This window comes from Ambystoma mexicanum, chromosome 5p (assembly GCF_040938575.1).
Source record: "Ambystoma mexicanum isolate Mex_15411 chromosome 5p, UKY_AmexF1_1, whole genome shotgun sequence".
In the NCBI taxonomy this organism is placed as follows: domain Eukaryota; kingdom Metazoa; phylum Chordata; class Amphibia; order Caudata; family Ambystomatidae; genus Ambystoma; species Ambystoma mexicanum.
This window is the reverse complement of record NC_090930.1, coordinates 890,412,767-890,434,624: the sequence shown is the minus strand read 5'-3', so window position 1 is coordinate 890,434,624 and position 21,858 is coordinate 890,412,767. Positions and strand designations below refer to the sequence as shown.

The window sequence follows — 21,858 nt, the reverse complement described above, 5'->3', positions numbered from 1 at the left end:
CACCGACAGCCCAAGATGGAACAGGCGCTGAAGGAGAGACTGGAGGTTGCCCACTGCCGCCAGCGGACAAGGGCTGCGTAGAAGCCAATCGTCCAAATAAGGATACACATGGATACCCTGAAGACGAAGATAGGCCGCAATCACCGGCATCATCTTCGTGAAGACACGCGGTGCCGAGCTGAGGCCAAAAGGAAGCACTCGAAACTGGAAGTGCTCCTCTCCCAAAGAGAAACGGAGGTACCTCCTGTATGGAGCCCAAATCAGGATATGCATGTACGCATCCTAAAGGTCCACCACGCTTAGCCAATCGCCCGCCTGCAACAAGGAACGAATCTGGCCGGGCGTGATCATCTTGAATTTCTCTTGGGGTAAGGAAAGATTGAACTGGGAAAGGTCTAGGATGGTGCCCAGGCCAGCCTGGTTGGGTTTGGGCACCGTTTGGGAGTAGAAGCCCTCCCCTCGCTCCCCAAGAGGAACGGGTTTCACAGCTCTGAGGAGCAGAAGTTTCTGAACCTCGGCCTTGAGGGAGGGTAAGCCCGACAGCTGAAAAGGAGGGTTCAGGGGTGGGGTAAGGGGTAAAGGTAAGCCGAAGCCCGCCCGAGCGACTGACAAGACCCATCTGTCTTCTGTGATGGTCTGCCACGCCTCCCAATGTGACGCAATGCGTCCTCCCACCGGGGTCTCGTGCGAGCACGGAAAAACCTCATTTGGCAGGTTTATCGGTGGCGGTGCCACCTGAACCTGATGAGGAGGCTCAGGAGTGGGAGAAATACCACGTACGCTGTTGTCTACGGCGGTTATTCCCCGCAGGAGTATCCACTCTGCGATTCTTACGGTCGAGGAATCCCCTAAAACCAGAGGAAGGTCGACCTTGCGACAACGGCCTTTGAGCCTTGAAGGGAGGTTTAACCAGAACAGACAATGATTTAGCCGTCTGAGTGCTAGCCTTGGTTTTGATGAGCTCTACATCAGTAGACAAATGAAAAAGCTCCTTACCATCGAATGGAAGGTCCAATACTTTGTCTTGCACTTCCTTCGAAAACTTAGTGGCATGCAACCACGCTTGCCTCGAGGTATCAACCCCGAGCATCATGCCCCGAGCCGAGGTGTCTACGTGATGAGCCGCAGCCTCCAGGAGATCCTGGGACAAGACCCTGGCATCAGAAAGGCCACCTCTGAAGTCTTCCAACTTCTCGATCGGAATGTGCTCCTCAAACGCCGACAGACCTTTCCACATCCGCATGTTAGCTCCCGCCAAAATCAATTTGGCATTGGCCTGCCTGAGCTGCAAGGCCGAATTGGCAAAGATCTTCCTCCCTAGGGAGTCCAGGATCTTGTCCTCCCTTCCCAAGACCTGAGTAGCCGTCGCGGAAGAGGATACTGCAGGTCTGGACTGCAACGTGGCCGCAGCCACCACTGTGGAGGAGGGAGGTGGACAAGACGACAAGGCCACTTCCTCCGAAGAGTGTAGCCTGTACCTCGCGTCAATCTTTTTATTGACAAAAAGTCCTGAGTGTGGCTTCTCCCAGACTCTTCGGACCTCGGCCAAAACATCCTTCTGCAGGAAAAAGCCGGTACGCTCCAAAGGAGACAGGGTGAATGCCCCAGAAAGCACGCCTTCCTGTGGAGCAGGTGCCTCGAGAACTGGAACATCTAAGAAATTCATCATGTCCAGTACCCGGTCATGAAAAGCTCTAAGAGCGGGGAAGGTCCTCGTTGTCCTGCTCGCCTTGAGGGTCATCGGACAGGTCAGGATCCTGAAGAGCAGGGGCAGGCACCATGGGCAAAGGATGCGCCGGCGGAACCACCAGAGGAACGGGTGTAGCCGGGGGCGCTGGTGGACACAGTTCCTTAGAAAGCCCTTTGAAATACTCCCTCATGGGGTCGGTGCGCATAAGCGCTTGAAATTTACCAAAAAAAGCGTCCTCAGGAGATTGCTTCGGAACCTGAGGAGGTGGACAAACCCAGGGATGTAACGGAGAAGGGTGCCACGCCGGGCCCTCCGCCGATGTATCCACATAAATCAAAGGGGCCACCCCTGCAGGCAACGAAACATTGTGCGGAAGAGGCATCCGGGCGTTCCAATCATAAACGGGCCGGTAAGGATACGCACAAGTGACCTTAGGCTCACCCGAAGGACCGAACCCTACACCAGGGGCCGATGGCGTAGTTGTAGGGGTAGTACCTACAATGGCCGCCGTGGTCGTGGCGAGAACAGCCGCCATTTTGTCTTCATCTGAGGGGAACTGCGGTATGTGAGGAGGTGAGGCAGGGGTCTCCGTCGATGGATCAGGGGTCTTAATTTTAGCCTTAACATAAGGAGCCTCGGCAGAGCCGGCACTGTGAGGCCTGGAATGTTTCTGAGACATACCAACCGCCAACTGAGCCTTGGAAGGAAGGACCTCGGCACTGCCGGTAAAAGAAGAACCTTGCTTCTTTGCCCCCTCAACAGATCTGGTATCACCACAAGAGCGGGAACGGTGAGAAACCGCTTTCACCGACAGGGCCCTGCCCGGCCCCTCAGAACTGTTGGTAGCCTTAGCCTCTGTACGAGGGACCTCGGGCCTAGGCCCGGTAATAGCCTCATCGGCACGGGCCTCGAACATCCGTTCGGTAAACACAAGCCCAGCCAAGGCCTCGGGGCCCACCCAGTCTTGTTTTTGAGGGAAGCCGAAAGAGAGGCCTCAGAGCAAGCTCTGGTACCCTGTGACTCAGCAGAACTGGGTCTACACACAGCCCCCACAGGAGGGGCGTCGGAAGTTACTCCGGTGTACACAGGCCCCTTTACGGAGACCCTCGGAGAAAACTCCGGTAGAATTATTAGGCCCGACAGGCACCTCAGGGCGAACCCCGGTGACAGAGCGATCAACGCCCCTCCCGGCTCGAGAGGAACCCGGGGCTGGGGTGCTCTGAAAAGTAAAGACCTTACCGGGCGTTTCTTCTTCTCGTCGATGAAAGCCTGAAAATGAGATGGGGGAGTGCGTCGGAACACCTCCTCCCACCGTTCCAACTGACGTTGAAAAGCCCAGACCAAAATGGAGTCACAGTAAAAACAGGAGTCCCAACGGTGTTCCGGACCCCAACACTCTAAACAAAGAGGATGGGGACCCGCCCTCGCGAAGCGACGATGACACGAAGAACAGTCTGGAATGTCTAATTTAAAAGACAGACAGACTAGAAGACGAACGCTAGCGAGAGCCAGAGAGCAAAACAGGGACGAAAGTCTTCCGAGGATGCAAGTGCGTCCGGCCCCGATCGAGCGGAGAAAAGGACTGAGGTGCGATGCGCGGGGCGGAGCCAAGGTGGCCGGGGTTACAGCCGCGTGCTGGGCCCCACGCAGGAAAGAGAGGGACACATTTTTGGGAAAAATTTGGATGCTTTTTACAAAGTGCTCCGGTCCCGTCCCACAGGACGGAGAGATGTCCCACAAGTATGGAGGAAAGGGGACGGGACGTAGGAGTATGGAAGGTATTGATTTTAGGAATTATTTTCTATCGGACATGTTCTGATGTCCCCTAGATTTATTTTACTTTATGAAATTAAGAGTATGTTCTTCTGGTACGCTCACCTGGACCCCACAGGGGTGTCGATCAGACCCGGACAGCTGCGGTCTCCTTCAACGTGATGCGTAGTGCAGAGAGGACTGTCTGGACTGGCCCGCCTAGTCTTGTCTGCTGTACCCGAAGAAGTATTTTCCTGCAAATGGAGACAGGGATTAACCACCTGTGGGTTTTAGTGATGGCCTCCCAACTGTTCTCGCTCTCCCCCACTAATCACCTCCGATATCCCCTTAGTAACCTCACCTTATGTTCGTAAAAGATGAGCTCTCCATCCTGCGTGTCTTGCAGGGGCACGTAGATACCAGTTACTTCACTGGTTTGAAGGCGTTGGGAGAGTTCTGGTAAGTATTGACTCTGAAGTCCCTGGCGAGATTGGTAAGTATCAAGTTCAAAGAGTTCAATGTGCCCGATGTTCACTCTTGTCCCCTTCCTTCCTTAAGTTGCAACTGAGTTTGTGAGAAGGTGGTCTCGTAGCTGCTGCTGGCATTCAGGTAAGAGTCTGTGTTACCCAATGCTGTCCGGTAACTATTGCATGCGTGAACGTGTTGTTTTTTCTCCCTCTTTACAGATGCGGCATATGAAAATGTGGAGAGTTATGGAATAATACCGCTGGTGGTAAGTCTATGGTGGTAAGAGGTTGTATTTGTTGATTCCCTTGGCTCACCTTGTTTTTTCTTGTGTCCCCTAGGTGCCGGATTACGGCGAAGAAATGATGGAGACAGTGCCAGATCGGAAGATGCTGTGAGAACTGGTGAGTATGGCGCCGAGCTGGAGCTGGTGAAGCGACGCGTGCAGGACTGATGTACTTTCCAGGTCCGGAGATGAAATGGTTCCGGAATTAGGTGAGGAATTTGAAATAAGTTTCTTTTCTAACCTTGTCCTTTTCTTCTTCTTTATTCTAGGAGCTCCGGATTCGAGGCGGGCGTGGCAGTCTAACTGACTCGACACTTGGGTGCATGAATTGGACTTTTTTCAGAAATGCCCAGATTTGAGAAAGGCAAAGTGTAATGCCGAAACACGTGTCATCCAAAAGGGCCTAGAATTATCACAAAAATAAAAAGATCTGCACGCAGACGGACTTGAATGCTTTCATTTATTCCTTGGGAATAGCAGGAGTCATATGTGAAGACAGGAAATACTGGCGCAAAGAAAGGTGCAAGCAAAACCAAAAAAGTTTCCTATTATGGATTAGTTGAAGGGGGAGAAGGGAGGAATTAGGTCGATAAGGAAGAGGATGTTGCAGAAGTCCAGCCTGGAGAGGACAAGAGCTCTGGAGACATTGAGTTTCTGGGGGAAGGTGAGGAAAGGGAGAATGCCTCTGAGGAGGTGTAGTTGAAGGTGGGCCTTCTTGGCATGGTCCGTGATGTGAGAAGAGGAGGAGTGACATGAGTCCAAGATGACAGCAAGATGTTTTGCCTCACAGGTGGGTGAGGAGAGGGGGGGCCCATGGAGGGCAGTCAGAGAATAGGAGAGAAGGAGGGAGCTGGGGACCGAATGAGAAGGATCCCAGTCTTACTGCCATTAAGGAAGAGGTCATTAGCAGTTCACCATGCCTGAATAGCAGATAGGAAAGAGAGGAAGAAGAGTAGGCAGTTGAGGGAAGCTTGAAGGAGAGCTGTGTGTCGTCCGCATATCACTGGAAGTTAGGAGAGAAGGCGAAGATCAAATAAGCTAGAGGGGCAGGGTAGATGTTGAAGAGCCATAGCGAGAGGATAGAGCCCCGAGGGACACCACAGGTGGAGATTGAGATGGAGGAGAGAAAAGGGCCCAGTTGAACCTGGGAAGGTCAGTGAGAGAGGAAGGAGGTCAATCAGTCCAGAGCCAGTACTGTGATGCCAAGGGTATCACAGAGCCGATTTAGGAGAGTGGCATGATGGACCATATCAAAGGCAGAGGAGAGGCCAAGAAGGATGAGAGCAGAAGGAGAGTTGGAATCGGGATTAGAGAGCAAATCTTCACAGGTGTTCAAAAGTGCAGTTTCCATGCCGCTGGTTGCTCTGAATCCAGACTGGTGGTCATGGCGACCACCAATAGATTCAGTGTGGTGGATAAGCTGGGTGATGGCCAGCTTCTCCAAGAGTTTGCCCAGAAAGCGGGTAATGGAGATAGGACAGTGGGTGCTAGGTTAGCCGGACAGAAGGGGTAGACAGAAGACTTTTTGGGGTGAGGGTACACAAGGGAGTGCATGAGGAGTAGCGGGAAGGATGCAGTGGCAAAGGAATGATTGCAGAAATCAGCCAAGGATGGAGCAAGGGAGGCAGTGTTGTACTTGATAGTTCTGAAGGAGCAGGGAAGCACCTGTTTGAATGAGACTTTCATAGAGTAAAAACTTGTCTAGAGATCTCATTAGGTGATATGGGAGAGAAAGAGGGGGGACGGGGGGGCAAGGGAGGTCTGAGAGTGGGTGAAGGACATGATGTCTTGAGTTTTAGTAATGAAGTGAAAGGCTAGTGCAGTGCAGAGGGCCAGAGAAGGCAGAGGAGAAATGGAGACTGCAGTAGGATTGGCAAGTTCCTTGCAGATTTTGAAAACTTCAGCTGTGTTAGTAGTGGCCCCAGGGGTGCAGGCTTGGATATAGGCCTTCTTCGAGCGGATGGATAGTCTGTATTGCCTTTGGAGCAGGAGGCAGGCCAGTCTGCTAGTGGATGTGCTCAAGCCTGCCACTTCCGCTCAGCAGCTCGGCACTTGTGTTTCAGAGAGACCAGGTCAGAGTCATACCAGGTGTTGCGCTTGGAGACAGGCTTCATGCATATCCTCATGACAGTGGCAAGGGTGACCAGAGTTTTGGAGATAGAGAGTTGAAGGTTAGTAAGGGCTGTGTCAGTGTAGAATCAGTGGCAGGAGTGGGAGGGGGAATGAAGGTGGCAGCAAAAGCAGCAACTGAGACTTGTTTCACTGGTCGAATGACGGTAGAGACTGGCAGTGCAGGCAGGGGCTTAGCCGGGGGGATCCAGGAGGTCCAGGTGAGAGGACAGGAGATCGGGATCAGACCAGGAGAGAGGTGTAGTGAGAGGGTTAAAGATGGGGATGTCTGCTGAGATGAGAGCATCCAAGGTGTGTCTGGCAGAGTGCATCATACCGGAGGGAAGAATGGAGAGGGAAATCATCACAGAGGTTGCAGAACAGTCCAGAGGCCGCATCAGGGGAGTCAAGGTGAATATTGAAGTCTCTGAGGAGGAGAAGCTTGGAGGTGAAGGCAAGGAGAAAAGAGGTGATGTCAGAGCACTCAGGGGGAGAGGGAGACTGGACCAGGGGGCCTGTAAACGGTGGCCAGAGTCTGCGAGAGGATATGCAAGACCCCAAGCTTGCAGATAAGGTATTCAAAGGAGCAGTAGGACTCAGTGGGTATGATAGTAGCAGGGACCCATTCAGGGAAGATCAGGGCTACTCTGCCCCCGGACCGGTTAGGCATGGGCTTAGAGAGGTTCTTGTAGCCCTCCAGAGAGAGAATGTCAAATCTTGTAAAAGAGCTAGCCGTGAACCACATATCGGTGAAAGCGTTGAGGTCTTCAAGGAGGTGGCAGATGTCAGAGGAGTGTTTAATGCAGAGCGGGAGTTGAGGGTAGCTATGTGGGAGTTGAGGGTAGCGAAGTGGAGCTGGCTGCCACTTTTGAACATCTTCTGAGGAGGGATACAGAAATGTGGTGCACCCGTCAGTGGTGGTAGAGGGGTGGCAGAAAGAGGAGTGGCAGGACAAAGAAGGAAGTTGATGAGTGATGGAAGATGCCCATCAAGAACAAAGAGGTTGGGCAGAGAGCCTTGGATCATAACAATGCCATTCAGGAAGACATTAATGATGGCCCTAGAAGATTGGAAACATGCCAAGACTACTTCCCAACGGGTGCCACCATTAATGGGTGAGGAAGAGAAAGGGGAGCGCACTGAGACCATATGTGGAATACAAAGGTCTGGAGAGGGAACGACAAAGAGGATATGGGTGACAGTCTGCCTGGAAGAAGCGTTGACATAGGTGTCAGTGATGGGGAGGCCGGGATTGGAGACCAGGATATCCTTCTTGATGTTTTTCTTTCAAAACTTCGAAGGAGCGATGTGATAGGGTAGCAGTCAGAGAAGATAGGGGAGATTAAAAGAACCATGGATGGAGAGAGTGGAGAGGGAGGGGGATGGGGCGGGATAACTTTAGTGCACAAGGCCCAACTTCAAAACAGCAGCAATGCAGCCATCTAGACTTCAAGTGTCCAGGATAAAGGGAAAAAGCCTAGGTTTCAGCATATAGCAGAAAAAGTAAAAGCACCTAGATGTGAGTTTTCTGGAAGAGGGGAAAAGGCCTAGATAGAGGAACAGATGGAGGAACGTCAACATTTCAAACACACAGCAATGCAAAACACCCAGATTCAACTTTCCTAGATGGAGGGGAAAAGGCCTAAATTTCAAACACACAGCAATGCAATGTATCCTACTATGAACAGAGCTGCACAGGTTAATTGGCAGGGTGAACGTTCCAATATATTAGGGGACTTGTACACCGATGGGGCGTTCATAACTCTGCAAGCGTTAGCTCCCACCTGCACTATATTCAGACTGCACTACTACAGAATGCAAGCAGCATTCAAAGCGAAATGACCTAATTTTCCTAAGGAGCCGGTGGAGGATGCTATACTCGCCTAGATCGTCCATTTGCAGGGCTGCCAACTTATAATGTCTATACTCAACAATTTAAGCCAGCAACTCTGTGCTATCTCCATGGGAAATGGGGAACCGATTTAGGTATGGACATTACAGATGAAAATTGTTGTGCTATGTGCGCACTTACAGGCAATGGTTCCCTCAATTTTCGATTTCGTATATTAGAATTCAAGGTGATACACAGGCTACACCATACACCGGCAAGAATGAAAAACAGCTACAAACAATAGAGGTCATTGCCTTAAGTGAAATGCAGAGGCAGCCGATTACATATACCTGCTTTGGGCTTGCCCTACATTACATTCCTTCTGGAGAGGAGTCTGTGACACTCTCTCAGCAAAAGTCAGGACGGACCAGGAACCTAGCCCTCAGCTATGCATGTATGTTTCTTGATTTACACCTCTTCTTCAGTGTAGATTCATTAACCTAGGTTGTCTTTTAGCAAAGCCCTGTATACTTAAGAACTGGACTCGTAAATAACCGCCATCCATCAGCAGCTGAGTTTTATGCATCCACACTGCCTGGGACACTTGCACCCAAGACATTTGGGCATACTTCAAAAACTATCCTCTAAAAGACCTCCCACTGGCACACTCCTCTAGCTCTGAATATTGCTCATGAGCACGGAATATCACCCCAATTACCTTTGTTACCCGCTTTGACATTGATTTTGGTTGCAGGCAGAAAACGTTCGAGCCACGTTGCAGGACTATAGTACCTACATTTGCATTGTTCTTGTTTACCACACGCCTAGGCGACGGTACACTGTAAAGCAAAAAAATGTTTTTTTAAAAAAGAATAGTTATTCAGAATTACTTTTATAGTTTGTATGCATTTTGTATGCAAGACAGTGAAATACGAGCAGGAAGGTTAGGTTTCTTTTCCGTAGACTAGAATCCTGTAATTGTGTGGGATTTTGTGGGCAACTTCCCAGCATTTAAAGTTAGGGGACCAACTTTAATATTGATTTATTTTTAAAAAAAATACACATTTTCTGATTAAAACATCATATTTCTTGTCCAATAACTTTAGGGTGGTGGCAGAGTTCGATCAGGGGACATTCTCCATTAAACAAATCTTCAACACAGAGCTATATTCTATGAATGGAAGTCCTTAAAAATCAGGGTAGAGACCCAGGGGAAATTACACATGCACAAAAACTACACCAATATTCCAAAGGAACTAATGCCAGAGATCTCAAATTATCCCATGTCAGGCATCAATTGTTTAATACAGTACTTTTTTGTTGCATTCTGGTACATGTTTTATTTTCTCTGTTACAAATGAACAACTACAATTGCTGAAAAGCAAATTAAAAAAAGAGGCCTTGGACAAATGAGGATTCCTTTGTCAAAGCAGTTAGGAGTATTTGACAAATTCCCAGAGCCAGGAACATAAATACCGAGTGCTGCATTACTTTAAATTAATCTATGAAAATAAAGATCCCAATCAGAATATTAAAAACAAAATCGATGTTATGGGCGAGCGTCACAGTTTGTTGGACATCACAGATTTTATACAAAAAGCAACATGTTCTAGATTTTTAGGATTTTAAAGATTTCACACAATGCTTTTATCACCTTTCAAAAACCGCTATTTTCTGGTTATTTTAAATTGCGTTCTTCTTGCTACTGAACAATAAGGATTAGCAAAGCCAACAGTTTTGGTCTGCCAGGCGAAGTAGACAGGGAGGCATGTTGCATGGCCAGAGTACCACCTCCACAAAATTAGAATGCAGCACCCTTGCATTCCTCCATATCCAACTACCTCCCCAGGATCAGTGTTGTATGTACAGCCCACACACTGATAACAAAATCCCTGGATCCTAAAGCACCACCCGTGAGCCAAAGCAATGTAGCCAGACAAGGCAATGTCAAAACATTACCTATAAGTCAAACTAATGTTGCTGCATCACCTATGAGCTTAAAACAATGCGGCCTCAATAAGTGGTGCTAGACCAATAAAAAAATAGCCAAATGTAATTGCGGCAATAAAACACTACCCAAGAGGAAAAACTAAGGAGCTATTACCATACAATTGGATAATATTTGACAAAATCTATTTACAAAAAAGCTAAGGTTAAACCAACAAAACATTGAATTCTACACACATTAGAAATAATGTTAAAGTAAGAACATAATACACTTCTCAAATTAAAAATTTAAATAAAATATAATTTGGACGAACTCTGATACTCATATGCCTAATTGTACAGTTCGTATGAAAGCTGTGTAATGTATGATTTGTAAAACTCAAATGCCTCTGTGTACAGTTTGTGCACATCAATTGCATCTTTTGAAAACTGACAAAGTCAGTCTTGACTTTCATGTGAGTTTTTACAAAATGTGATGGCGTAATGTATGAACTGTGAAATGCCTATGCCTCATAAGTGCCCATGTCATAGGTGCACATGTCATAGAAACACGTGTCATAGGAGTCTGTGTCATAGGCCCGTGTGCATAGGTGTACGTGTAGTAGATGTGCATCATAGGTGCTCATGTCAAACGTTCTTAAGAGCATTGTCCTCGGAGCGTGTTTCGTAAGAGTGTGCATCGTTAAGAGTGTGTATAGGTGCACGTGTCATAGGTGCTCTTGTGTACTAGGATATTGTTTCATAACACTGTGTGCCACAGGAGCGCGTGGTGTACGAGTATGTGGTAACAGGGTGTGTGGTAACAGCACATGTCATAGGAGAGTGTGTCATAGGTGCACATATTATAGAAACATGGCTTGTAAGATGGTCATTTGAGCGTCCATCATTGGGGTCCTTGACAGAGGAGTTTGTCTAACAGTGTGTGTTGTAGGAGCACATGTCCTAGACGTGTGCATAGCAAGAGTGTGTTTGTTAGGGAGAATTCTAAATCATGGCTAATTTCCCTCACCTAGTGAGTCCCCCAGCAGCTTTGCTGGACTTCTGGAGTTTATTTTTTTCCACCTGGTAAGAGTGAGAGCTTTTCCCCCACTCTTACCTGTGTTTTGCTATGTGTTTCCATCTGTTTTTGTGATTGTGGACTCTGAAGTACACCACTTCAGTAGCCCCCTTCTTTGTGCGTGTCACACAGCACCGTCAGTGCCGTGGCACAGGGTTGTCTTTGAGACTTCCCTCGACTCAATTTCTGAGGCGACTACTGTCCCCCAGAAAAGGGCAAAGTTACCATTAACTTTACTTAGTCAATCTACCACAGATCCAGTACACCCCATCTTCCATGGAGTACTGGAAAGGGTTAACTCGTATCCCTTTTTATCTGTACCTCCTAGAGCATTGTTTCGCTCTTTTAACATTTAGACTTGGCTGGTGGCAGTGGTATCTACCCTAACTTTTCTACCGCGATTATATTAGATAATCGTGGTACTGTTCTTGGCTATTATATTAGCCTCGAACATAAACCCGCTTGACCAAATCGTCTTTCTTTTGGCTCCGGTTGGGTTTATTCACCATTTCTTTTTGTTAAAGTGCTTGTGTTTCACTTTACGCGGCAAACTAGGTTCGCCTTCTTTGTTAACTGTCTTTTGGCGGGCTTTTGCCCAGAAGCCCTCCTCAAGGCGCCTGCGTGTCTAGGTGAGCTGAATGTGAGGGAGGGGTGTAGTCACCCCCTGCACAGGGTATCCTAGGAAATCCAAGTCACACTTTGTCATGATTGGCCAGGGTAGTTGTCTGGGCTGGACAACCCCCCTGCTGGGTGATTGACAGCCAGGCTGCGTGAATGGGGATTTTTCGCATAAAAGGCAGGTCTCTGGGCTAGAAGTCAGAGAGTCGCCACCGGAACTACAAGGAACCGAAGAGAAGCGGAGAGAACGACAGCTGCTGCAACTACCCCGTCCCGGTGAAGCCCTGCTGCAGTCCTGAGCTATCTGCCCTTCAACGACTCAGAGAAGATCCAGTCCGGAGTCTTCTTCCCTTGAGCTTGGTGGGGATAACCAGCTCCTCTTTTACAGCCAGAGGATCCTCTTCCGTGGTCGAAATCGCTGCACACTGCTGCAGTGGTCCGGATAGCCACCTGAAGAGCCTCTCCTGTTTTTAAGGAGTGCACCTTTTATTCCGTGTCGCTGGCCTCATCCCGTGTGGTGCAGACTCCCTTCAGATGTCCTCCTTCTCGACGAAGCTTCAGGAATCGTGGGTCTGCGGGAAACCAACAGGAACAACTGCCAGGGCACCAGCTGCTCCGGCCCTTTGACTTTTGAACTCCTGTCTCTGAATGTTTCTTGATTCTGCCTGCCTAACCAAAATATTGCTTGTGATTTTTGCCTCCAACTCCCTCTGGGTATCTCAAGTGCTAAGTGTCGCGGATACGCGTTTGTTTAGTAGACCGAACTGTCAAAAAGTGATCGCATTCATATCTGCAGTAACATGTTTTTGTGCCTAACACCGGTTCATTCCAACACAGGGTACGTACCTTGAGACTTACTGTACAAAGTGAATTGGTTAGTTGTAGTATATTTAACGTGTGGTTTTTATTGAAGTTTAATAGAAGTGTTGTGTTTATAACGAATGGTTTAAAAATAAATGTACTTACATTTTTCTACCTGGAACCTTGAGTCAGTGTTTGCTTGAGTCACAGTAATTGTGGTCCCTTTGTGTAATCTCTGCTACTGCTCATATACTCTTGCGATAAGCCTGGCTGCTCCGCCGCTGCTACCACTATGACATAGTAGTACAGGCTTGTACCAAGGGTAAAACATGTATCACCACCTGTAGTCTTAATTGTGTGTAGTGGTCCCTAAGGGCACTGCACAGGATTCTGCCTAACAGTGTTCCATCTCACATACATAAGCGCAAGTATGCCTCCTATAGTTATTCAAGCTCACATTAAAGTAAAATCTAACTGATGTGCTTCTTCAATACCTACAAGAGAGGTATAAGACGTTTACAGTTCGTACTTCAATTAATGTGCACAAATTGTCCAAAGAGGCATCTGAGTTTTACAGTTCGTACATTACGCAATTTAAATCTCCTGAAAATGGACAGTCAGCCTTGACTTTCATGTGAGTTTTTAGGAGATGTAATGGCATAATGTATGAACTGCTAAATCAATTGCCTCTTCGTACAGTTCGTATTAAAGATGTCCATTCATTACATCACCTGAAAACCTACATCAAAGTCAGACCTGAATTCCAACAGGTGCAGCGGCATGCAAGTTACCCATAGATTTCAGCTTTGTGCCAGTCACAAACAATACATATTGTGCAGCGAGGTAGCCAAACAATGAAAGCCTTAAGGGAACATGAGAAATAATGTAAACAAAAACCTAAATGTTATGGCTTGCTCAGCTCCTGTCTCCCTCGATTAGTCGGTTTTTCCCACATGCATCTGGCAGCATCCCAGTTGAACCCCATGAAGCGGTGGGGTACTGCCAAATGATCCTTTCTTACCATGGCCGGAACTAGTAAGGGAAAAAGATCAACTCAACTGCTAGAGCTACTTGATTGGTGGTGCTGCTCATCATCATCATCATCGTAGAGCATGGGGCATAGGTAGGAGCTGCATCAGAGATGGCAATTCCCAATACCTGTAAGCATCTTGATGTGCATGCAGATTAGCTTCTGGTTCACCACGTGCATAAGAGAAATCTGGTCAGGCGCGGGGTTCAATGGTTAGTGGGGACTCAGAAGAGCCCCACCTCCTCAACAGTTTTTGGGGAGTGCTGGGGCTGCGACTCAGCTATCCCCAGCCCATTTAAAGCAATTCCTCTTCCCCAATGTAAATATAGTTCTTAAAGAGCCATCACAGATTTCTTCCACCAAGTGCCTCTCTAATGAGAGAAAGCCGAGGCATGGGTATGGTTAACAAGAAGATTGTGAGGGCTACTTGACATTACTTCTAGCAACTTTTCATTGATGGCCCCAAACAGCATTGTTTGTATGCCTACATAGTGGGTATGCAGTGGACAACAGTGGTTGATGACTTTGTCAATGTCACAGTGATGAAATAAGGTATAGAGGGCCAGGTGCAGTTATGTTCAGTGGCACTTCTAGTCTGTTCAATGGATAAAAGGAGCACTACACGCATGGATGCAATCGAGACATTTTAGGTATGCACATAGTACATTCCGGCAATGGTGCTATCCATCATGGTATAAGTCGAAGGCACAGTGCAGTCAAATTTACTAGCCATAGTGGTCAAAGTCGGTATTGTAGAGTCATTTTAGGCTGTGGAGAGTTGGGTGGCACATTCAAATCACCATACAACAAAATACATCACCCTTCATTACCCATCTCTTATTTGGCATGCTAGATTGCTATACAATTGTTTAATTATATAGATCATTAGAAAATCTGCTTCACAACTTTCACATTCTTATCATATGACCTTCAAGGTGCAGCAGTGTTCAATAGTACATGAAACAATGCTACAGAATTTCAGGTATAGTAGTTCAGGTGTTCACATTCAGTTTCCAGTGGGCATAGCATGGTTCCCTTGCACAGTAGAGAATTTGGCGAGTACAGAGTTGTTCTGGAGCAAAATGTAGAAATGGTAAGAATCCACCTGTAAACTTTGACTAGTCTCAACCAAATTCTGCTTCCAGTCTTCCATTCCCAAATATATGATCAGGTCTAAAACGTTCTCAAGAGCAGCCAAAGTTACGCCCCATGAAATATTTCCAATGGAAATAACATTTGAACAATCCTTGGTTATCTTGATAGTCTACAGATCTAAGTAACACTTTTCAGACTCTAGCCATCTGCACTTGTGAGTAAAAGCAACTGCTGTAAATCCAAAACAAGCTGTTCAGTGGGGCTGGGGAGACTTACCAGCAGCAAATCTGTTATGCTTTTTACGCCGTCTAACATTAAAGAGACAGCCTTCTCTGAACGATTGTCAGAAACTTCCAAGGCATTCGAAATCACAAGGATGAGCTTTGACATCAGATTCTTATCCAACACAAACTTGCCAGGCGTCATAACAAGTTTCGTAATTTCTTTAACACGGTGCATCACAAGAAATGCACTGTCTAACGAGACCTACAAATGAGAGAAAAAGAGAATCAAACATCATGCCACTAAAAAACACACCAGGTAAGGAAGAAGAACCCAGCTAAACACTATAGCAAGCCACATGCATGCGGAACATAAGTGGCCGTCAAGCAGCCATTGGGTCAAAGCGAGACATGATATTTCACATACAGTACAAACGCTGGGGAGGCTGGGGATTGCAACCGAGCACAACATGCGCTTGTGCTCTTGCAGACCCTACATGGGATTTAGAGTTTCACATTTCCAAATCAGGTTTCTTAAAAGTCTGCAGATGGGTATTTCCCAACACCATTAAATCGTGAGAGATCCAGCAAGGAGTTGCTGACAGGCATTTTGCGGTACAAAAACTAATATCTAGACCATGAGTTTGGGGTCACTATGAGTTATGACGCATAAGCACCCCGAATTTGCTAGCCACAAGTTGTAAAACCAGCAGCACATTTGTATGCGACTAACTTCTTGATGAAAGCAATTTTGCTATAATGTTATCTTTTGGCATGGTGATGAATCTGATGTCATCATTCCTTTCCCTGAGGTAGCCTCTGCTCATGTAGCCAGGTGACGGCAGCCACAGCCTGATCCTGACCCTGGGGGTGGTTATATGACGAAGGACAACATAAAGGGAGGCGACCCTCGGGGGACACCACATCATCAGAGAAAGTTACATAACCGCATTGCCTTTTAGGGATGTTCCCTCCCTTCCTCATGCCTTGATGGCATATTGTAACCCTCTCACTCAACCACTTGCCACATCTACTTCAAGGATTGTCCAATATCACCTAAAGAATAGTTTGTCAACAACTCAGACGAGGGAGAGACGAGGAGCAATAATGATTACTCCTAATGAGAACCACTGTCAGCGGTCTAGTCGCTGGGGAAAGTCGATTGGCCCGACATGGTTCAAAACCATCCTGAGAAAAGAAGCAAGGAGTACTCCAGCTCAGAACAGAGCAATGTACTGACGGCGACGCAGATGTTCAAGCAGCTACACGGAGCAAGATGGCAGGCTGGTGGGCGATGCACTCAGGGAGGCTCCGTAGAAAACTGAACCAAGTGCGAGGGGCTTCCTGACCGCTGCAGATGCTGGAAAGAGGCTATAGAAAGAGAAGACGGTAGCATAGAGGACACCCAGGAGGGAGTTAATCAAGCGTTTGTGGATTATTATAAGGCATTATACGGAGATGACGGGGAAAGTAGTCGCGCTATGATGGAAGAAACGCTTGAGGACATGGGGTTGCCCAAGATAAGCGAGGAGGAGAGAGAGGAACTAGATACCCCGATCACCTTGGAAGAATTAGGGGAGGTGGGGAGGCAGCTGCCTACTAGTAAACCCCAGGGACAGATGGACTCCCAAGTGAGTTTTACAAAGTATACATGGAAGGGGTCCTCCCCCCACTGTTAGAGATGTTAAACGAAGCATTCGAGACGGGACGCTTACCGGAGTCACTGAGAGAGGCCGTCATAATACCGCTCCCCAAACCTAACAAACCTGGGCACAGCTGTGGTTCCTATAGACCCTTTTCAATGCTGAATCAAGACGGCAAGATATTAACTGCTGTTTTAGCAAATAGACTGAAGAAGGTTATTGGCAAATTAATACACCCGGATCAAACGGGCTATGTCCCTCATAGAAACATTACCAATAATCATAGGCAACTCCAGAGAATCATTGAGTTTGACAGAGAAAGATGAGGAAATGGCAATTGTGTCTTTGGATGCAATCAAGGCCTTTGACTCCATTAAATGGCCATGGCTGCTTGCGGCCCTGAAGCACTACGGGTTAGGGCCTGGATATGTTAGGTGGGCAGAAATTTTATATAGCGAACAGCTGGCTAGAGTTGGGACAGGATCTGTGATATCGGAAAGGTGGCAGCTCAGCAGGGGTACTAGAAATGGATGCCCGTGGTCTCCAATGCTCTAAATACTGGCCCTGGAACCTCTAGCAATATATCTGAGGCAGCAATATGACACCATAGGCATCGAGGTGAAAGGGGAGCGGCATCTGATCTCCCTATATGCAGATGACATGCTGCTGTACTTGCGATTCCCAGAAGAAAATCTCCAGTATATCCTAGAAGTGCTGGAGAGATACGCTGTGCTGTCCGGTATAGCAGTGAACCCCCAGAAGTCCAGCATGTTCCCATTAGGGGGGGTACATGGGGATTCCAGCCGAGCGGCTACCTGTATTACAAGTGCCGTGGGCGGTTAGCACATTTCAGTACCTGGGGATAGATATATACCACACCGTGGCGGAAGAGCATAGGTGCAATACAGAAGTAGCCATTAAAAAAATTGAGAAGTGCATGCAATTTTGGGCAAAGCTGCCCTTTGCGATGATGGGGCGGGGAGCAATGCTAAAGATGGTGGTCCTGCCAAGGTTCCTACACTACTTCGGGAACATACCGTACCTGATTCCTAAGAAGTTCTTCACCAAATTGAATAGCATGTGTAGGGACTTTTTGTGGCATGGCACGCGAAATAGAGTGGCGTTATGGAAGCTACAGAACTTCCATGACAAAGGAGGGATAAAGCTGCCCAACTATGAGGCGTACTATGTGGCAAGCCAGTTACAGTATGTTGCCAAATGGCTCTCTGACGAAGAGACCTCGGAATTTAGGCTGTTTGGGCGTGATTGTGCACCTTTTTATTTGAAAGAGATGTGGGTACCCAGGGTGGAAATGGTGGGGCGCCCTAAAATGATGCTACTGGGGTGGAAGGTGTGGCGGAGGGCATGTCAAATGATGGAGAACCCGTCCCCATGCTCACCGCAGATACCACTGGTTGCATTGACGGGGGAAGACGCGCAGCTACGAATGATACTCAGGAACCACTGGGAACCGGCTGGGGTGGCAACAATGGGTGATATTTGGCTGGAGGGCTCTAGTATTACTTTTGAGGGGCTGCGGGAAGAAACTCGGTTGCACGAGGGCCAGTATATTACATATAATAGAGTGGTACAGAGGATTAAGAGAACATGGCCTGAAACTGTGTTGGAGGAAGAATCAGATGCCACCATAGACGTGGTATATGACATAGCTGAGGGGGGTCATGAGATTTCCAGATGGTATGAAATGCTGACGTCTAAAGTGGGGACGGAGGTCACGCAGTTGAGACTAGACTGGGAAATGGAGGTTGGAGCCCTGATGGGAGACAGGATGTGGGAACGGGTGCAGGGGTATCATAAGAAGGTGTCTAGAAACGCGAGGCTGAAACAGATTCAGCTGTACATAACGCACAGGGCATATATGACGCCTTGGAGGATATCGAGGTTTGAAAATGCAGGACGGCAGGCATGCCCCAAGTGTGATGAGGAGAACGCGGGCATTGTGCATATGTTCTGGTCATGCCCGATCATAGAGCGTTTCTGGAGGGGAGTGAAAGGGAAACTGGAAGAAAAAGGGGTCAAGATTGTAGTGGATACAGTGTGGGCCTGTCTGCTGGGGGGGGGGCTCCCCAGACCACAGAAGCTCAGGCACATGAGTAAGCTGAGGGATCTGGCTTATGTGCTTGCAAAGAGGAGGATTGCCATGGGATGGAAGTCATGCCATGTGCCAAAGGTAGAGGTGTGGTGGAGAGATTTGCAGAAATGGGCGGAAGCCGAAACCATGGCATGGCAAGAAGCGAGTAGCACAGGGGGGGAGGAGGAGACCGAGTCCCTGATGGCCTGGAAATCACTGATAGCCGAACTGTTTGGGTCATTAGATGACCCGGCGGACCCTGTAGAAGAGGAGACCGAACCACAGGATGCGGAAACTGAAGGTTTAATGTAATAGACTCGTAGAGGGGGGTGGGATAAGGGAAGTAGTGGTTAGAAGTTAAGAAAGTGTAATGAAACTGTTGGAACATGCACTGTTTGTTTGGTTTGTATTGTTTGGTTGTTTTTATAATTCAATAAAATGTTTAAAAAAAACAAAAAACAAAAAACATTAAGGCTGCTGAGAGCAGAATGTTTGTTCAGTGCAAAGAGACCTTGTAATCAAGATGAACTGCCATTCATAGTGTTATCTGCCTCCTCTTCATTCAAACAATGCAACACAATGCAAAGCAACTAAAGCCGTGTGCTTTGGAAGAAACCCTTTGTGCTCATCTCTTGGAACTAGACTTACCCTAAAGCTCAAGAACAAGGAAGAGTCTACATGGCCAAGAAAAGCAAAGTGTTTGTCATCATTTTATTTCGTGTGTAAAGGATTGTCTTTTAAACCTGGAAACAACAATGCTGTATTTGCTATGTGAACTGGGCATGAACTCTAGCAACTGTGTAACTTGAAGAGGGGCTGGACAATATAAGTGGGGGGAAGAAATTATAAATACTCTGAGTTTTGTAATGTCCAGTACTCTCTCCCTCACAGTGTCTGCTGGTACACACTGAGAGGCGCTTGAGAGCCAGATAGCTATCTGCTTTCATATTTGTATCTGTACAGAATACAAGTTATACTAACTTTGACTGCGTGACTGGCATATTTCATCTTTGGTGGCACTAAGCCTCGAAATTCCTTGCTGATCTATCAGGTTGTCCTCTTGGATTACAAGGAACTTCGTTATTCTAAGTTTAACCTTTTCATTTTGGCGAAAAGGAATTTGGCGAAGGAGCCATTCCGTGGAACTGTGAACTTTGTCCACTTGGATCCTTTTGGTTGGATTTATACTTTTGTGGTGAATTTGAACATCTGTACACTTTGAGAAACAAAGACAATATCCTTTTCACCTTAGATTTAGTTTTATAGCGTGAGGGACAGAATAGGTTTTTGGACTCATATTTTTTGCTTGGGACATCTTGACAAAGGACAGACCGATTTGTTTTGGTTGAGATCCTAGATTAGGGAGAGTGAGGCATTTTCTAACCCCTTTATCATTTAATAAAAGTGTATAACCAAAACAGCAGTCCTCTGTGCCCAAGTCTCATTCCTGGCTCCTGACAGCACCCACATTTTTTAAAATAGGGTCAAAGTGATGCCTCATATGCAGGATATAGTCACCATATGTGAGGTGAAATCACAAATGCAGGTGCTGCCATCATAGGTTACGTGCAGCCTTGAATGCCCCAATAATGCCATGCAATGCCAGCTCATCAATATGAAGGATACATTTTCCATTCTAGTCCTCTGTGCCAATGCTACTGGCATTTTCCTCCAATGCAATGCACAGTCTCATGTTATGTTCAGACAACAGTCACAAATTACAGTGCTTTAAGGCCATAACCTCAGATAGGCACAATTGTCACGTAACCTGGGATGTACAAATACAGGCTGTAAGGAACTCATGGTGGCAACAGTAAAGACAGACACAAGTGATCACAGGGTGTTTATTAACTTGTAAATGTAGGGTGGAAAAACACCTAACCTAAATCTAAGATGGGAGCAAGCATCGACCATCAAATGAAAAATAAGGCTGTCCTTGTGGCGTCTTGTCAAAGTAAAAAGGCCTATACTAAAAAAAACTATTGCCAAATCCTTACAACTAATTATAGAAAGAGTGTTTGATAGGGTTTTCAATAAAGAAAGAAGTGTTCACAAATAATAAGTCAGGATGTGATTGTCAGGGATCTCCCTTACCCATGTTTTCAGCACAGGACAAGATGGGTCTCCTGAGCACAGCACACACGCAAGCTTTCCCGCACAAGCCGACAGTTCCGCTCCAGCTAATATGTTCTTCGATGGTTATAGTCTCCTTTCAATAAAAAAGTCTCTCGTCTTCCAGGGCCTATAGTTTTAACAAACATGCACAAATGTTTTGTTTCATGTATGGTTTTGGGTTACGGCTTCACCCCTGGATCCCCCTCTTTTGGGCACAGAAACCTCACAAGTCGTATTCAACAAATTAACCAAACAGTTCCTTTCTTAGTGAACTTTGGGTGGTGACTTTCCAACCCTGGATCTCCCTCGGCCGGGCTCGGACCCCAACTGACAAAGAGAACAATTCACGCCCCATTGTCTTGCAGTATTTCTCGCTTCAACAATCAATGTCTTTTTTCACAGTTCCTCAGGATTCACCAGTTTGTCAGCCTCCCTCTGCCGGGTTTACTCTAGGCACCTTTTTCAGAACAGTTCACTGTGGACATCCCTCGATAGGGACTTTAGGCTTCGCCCCTTTCCGTTAGCATCCTTCTGCTGGGTTCACTCTTGCCAACCTTTACGAAACAGTTCACTATGGGTCTTTTAAACTTCACCCCTTCTTGTTAGCATCCCCCTGCCGGGTTCACTCTTGCCAGCATTTCAGTTGCCAGCTTCCCTCCGCCGGGTTCACTCTTGCCAACACAATATTCATGTATTTTTCATACCATGCGGGATAAGTTTCCCTTAGTTTCCCATTCATCTGCCGGTCAAAGACTTTCGACTGTACCAAGACCCCTGTATTACCCCTTTAACCTCTTTTTTCCTAAGGCCTTCAGGTTACTGTAGTTCAATAGCAGGTTAGTCGCCTAGCGTTTCTCCAGTGAACAGCCACATGGTGTTTGATTCTGTTATGCTGGCTTTTCACTTTCCTTATTCAATTAGCCACTTGCTACTTTCGTTTAACACAGTTCGGTTTCTTTATCAGCTTTCCCCTCGACTCACCGACTGTGATGAACTGCTTTGCTTGCTTGTCTGTAGAGTCAAGGACGGACGGTACCATTGGGCCATGCGTCTCTCCTAGGCGTGGCTGTCAGCGGAGGAGGCAGCCGGGTACTATTGACATCTGA

At 47.2% G+C, this 21,858-nt stretch overlaps 1 protein-coding gene across 1 annotated transcript in view; it reads right to left on the bottom strand.

Annotated features, from left to right (window-relative positions):
• The window catches only part of PKD1L1 (polycystin 1 like 1, transient receptor potential channel interacting), a 2,330,280-nt gene that overhangs the window by 1,233,524 nt on the left and 1,074,898 nt on the right, over window positions 1-21,858 (bottom strand). The window contains exon 24 of the mRNA XM_069613333.1: window positions 14,958-15,167. Coding sequence (XP_069469434.1) covers window positions 14,958-15,167 — 210 coding nt within the window. The remainder of the gene's footprint in view (window positions 1-14,957; window positions 15,168-21,858) is intronic.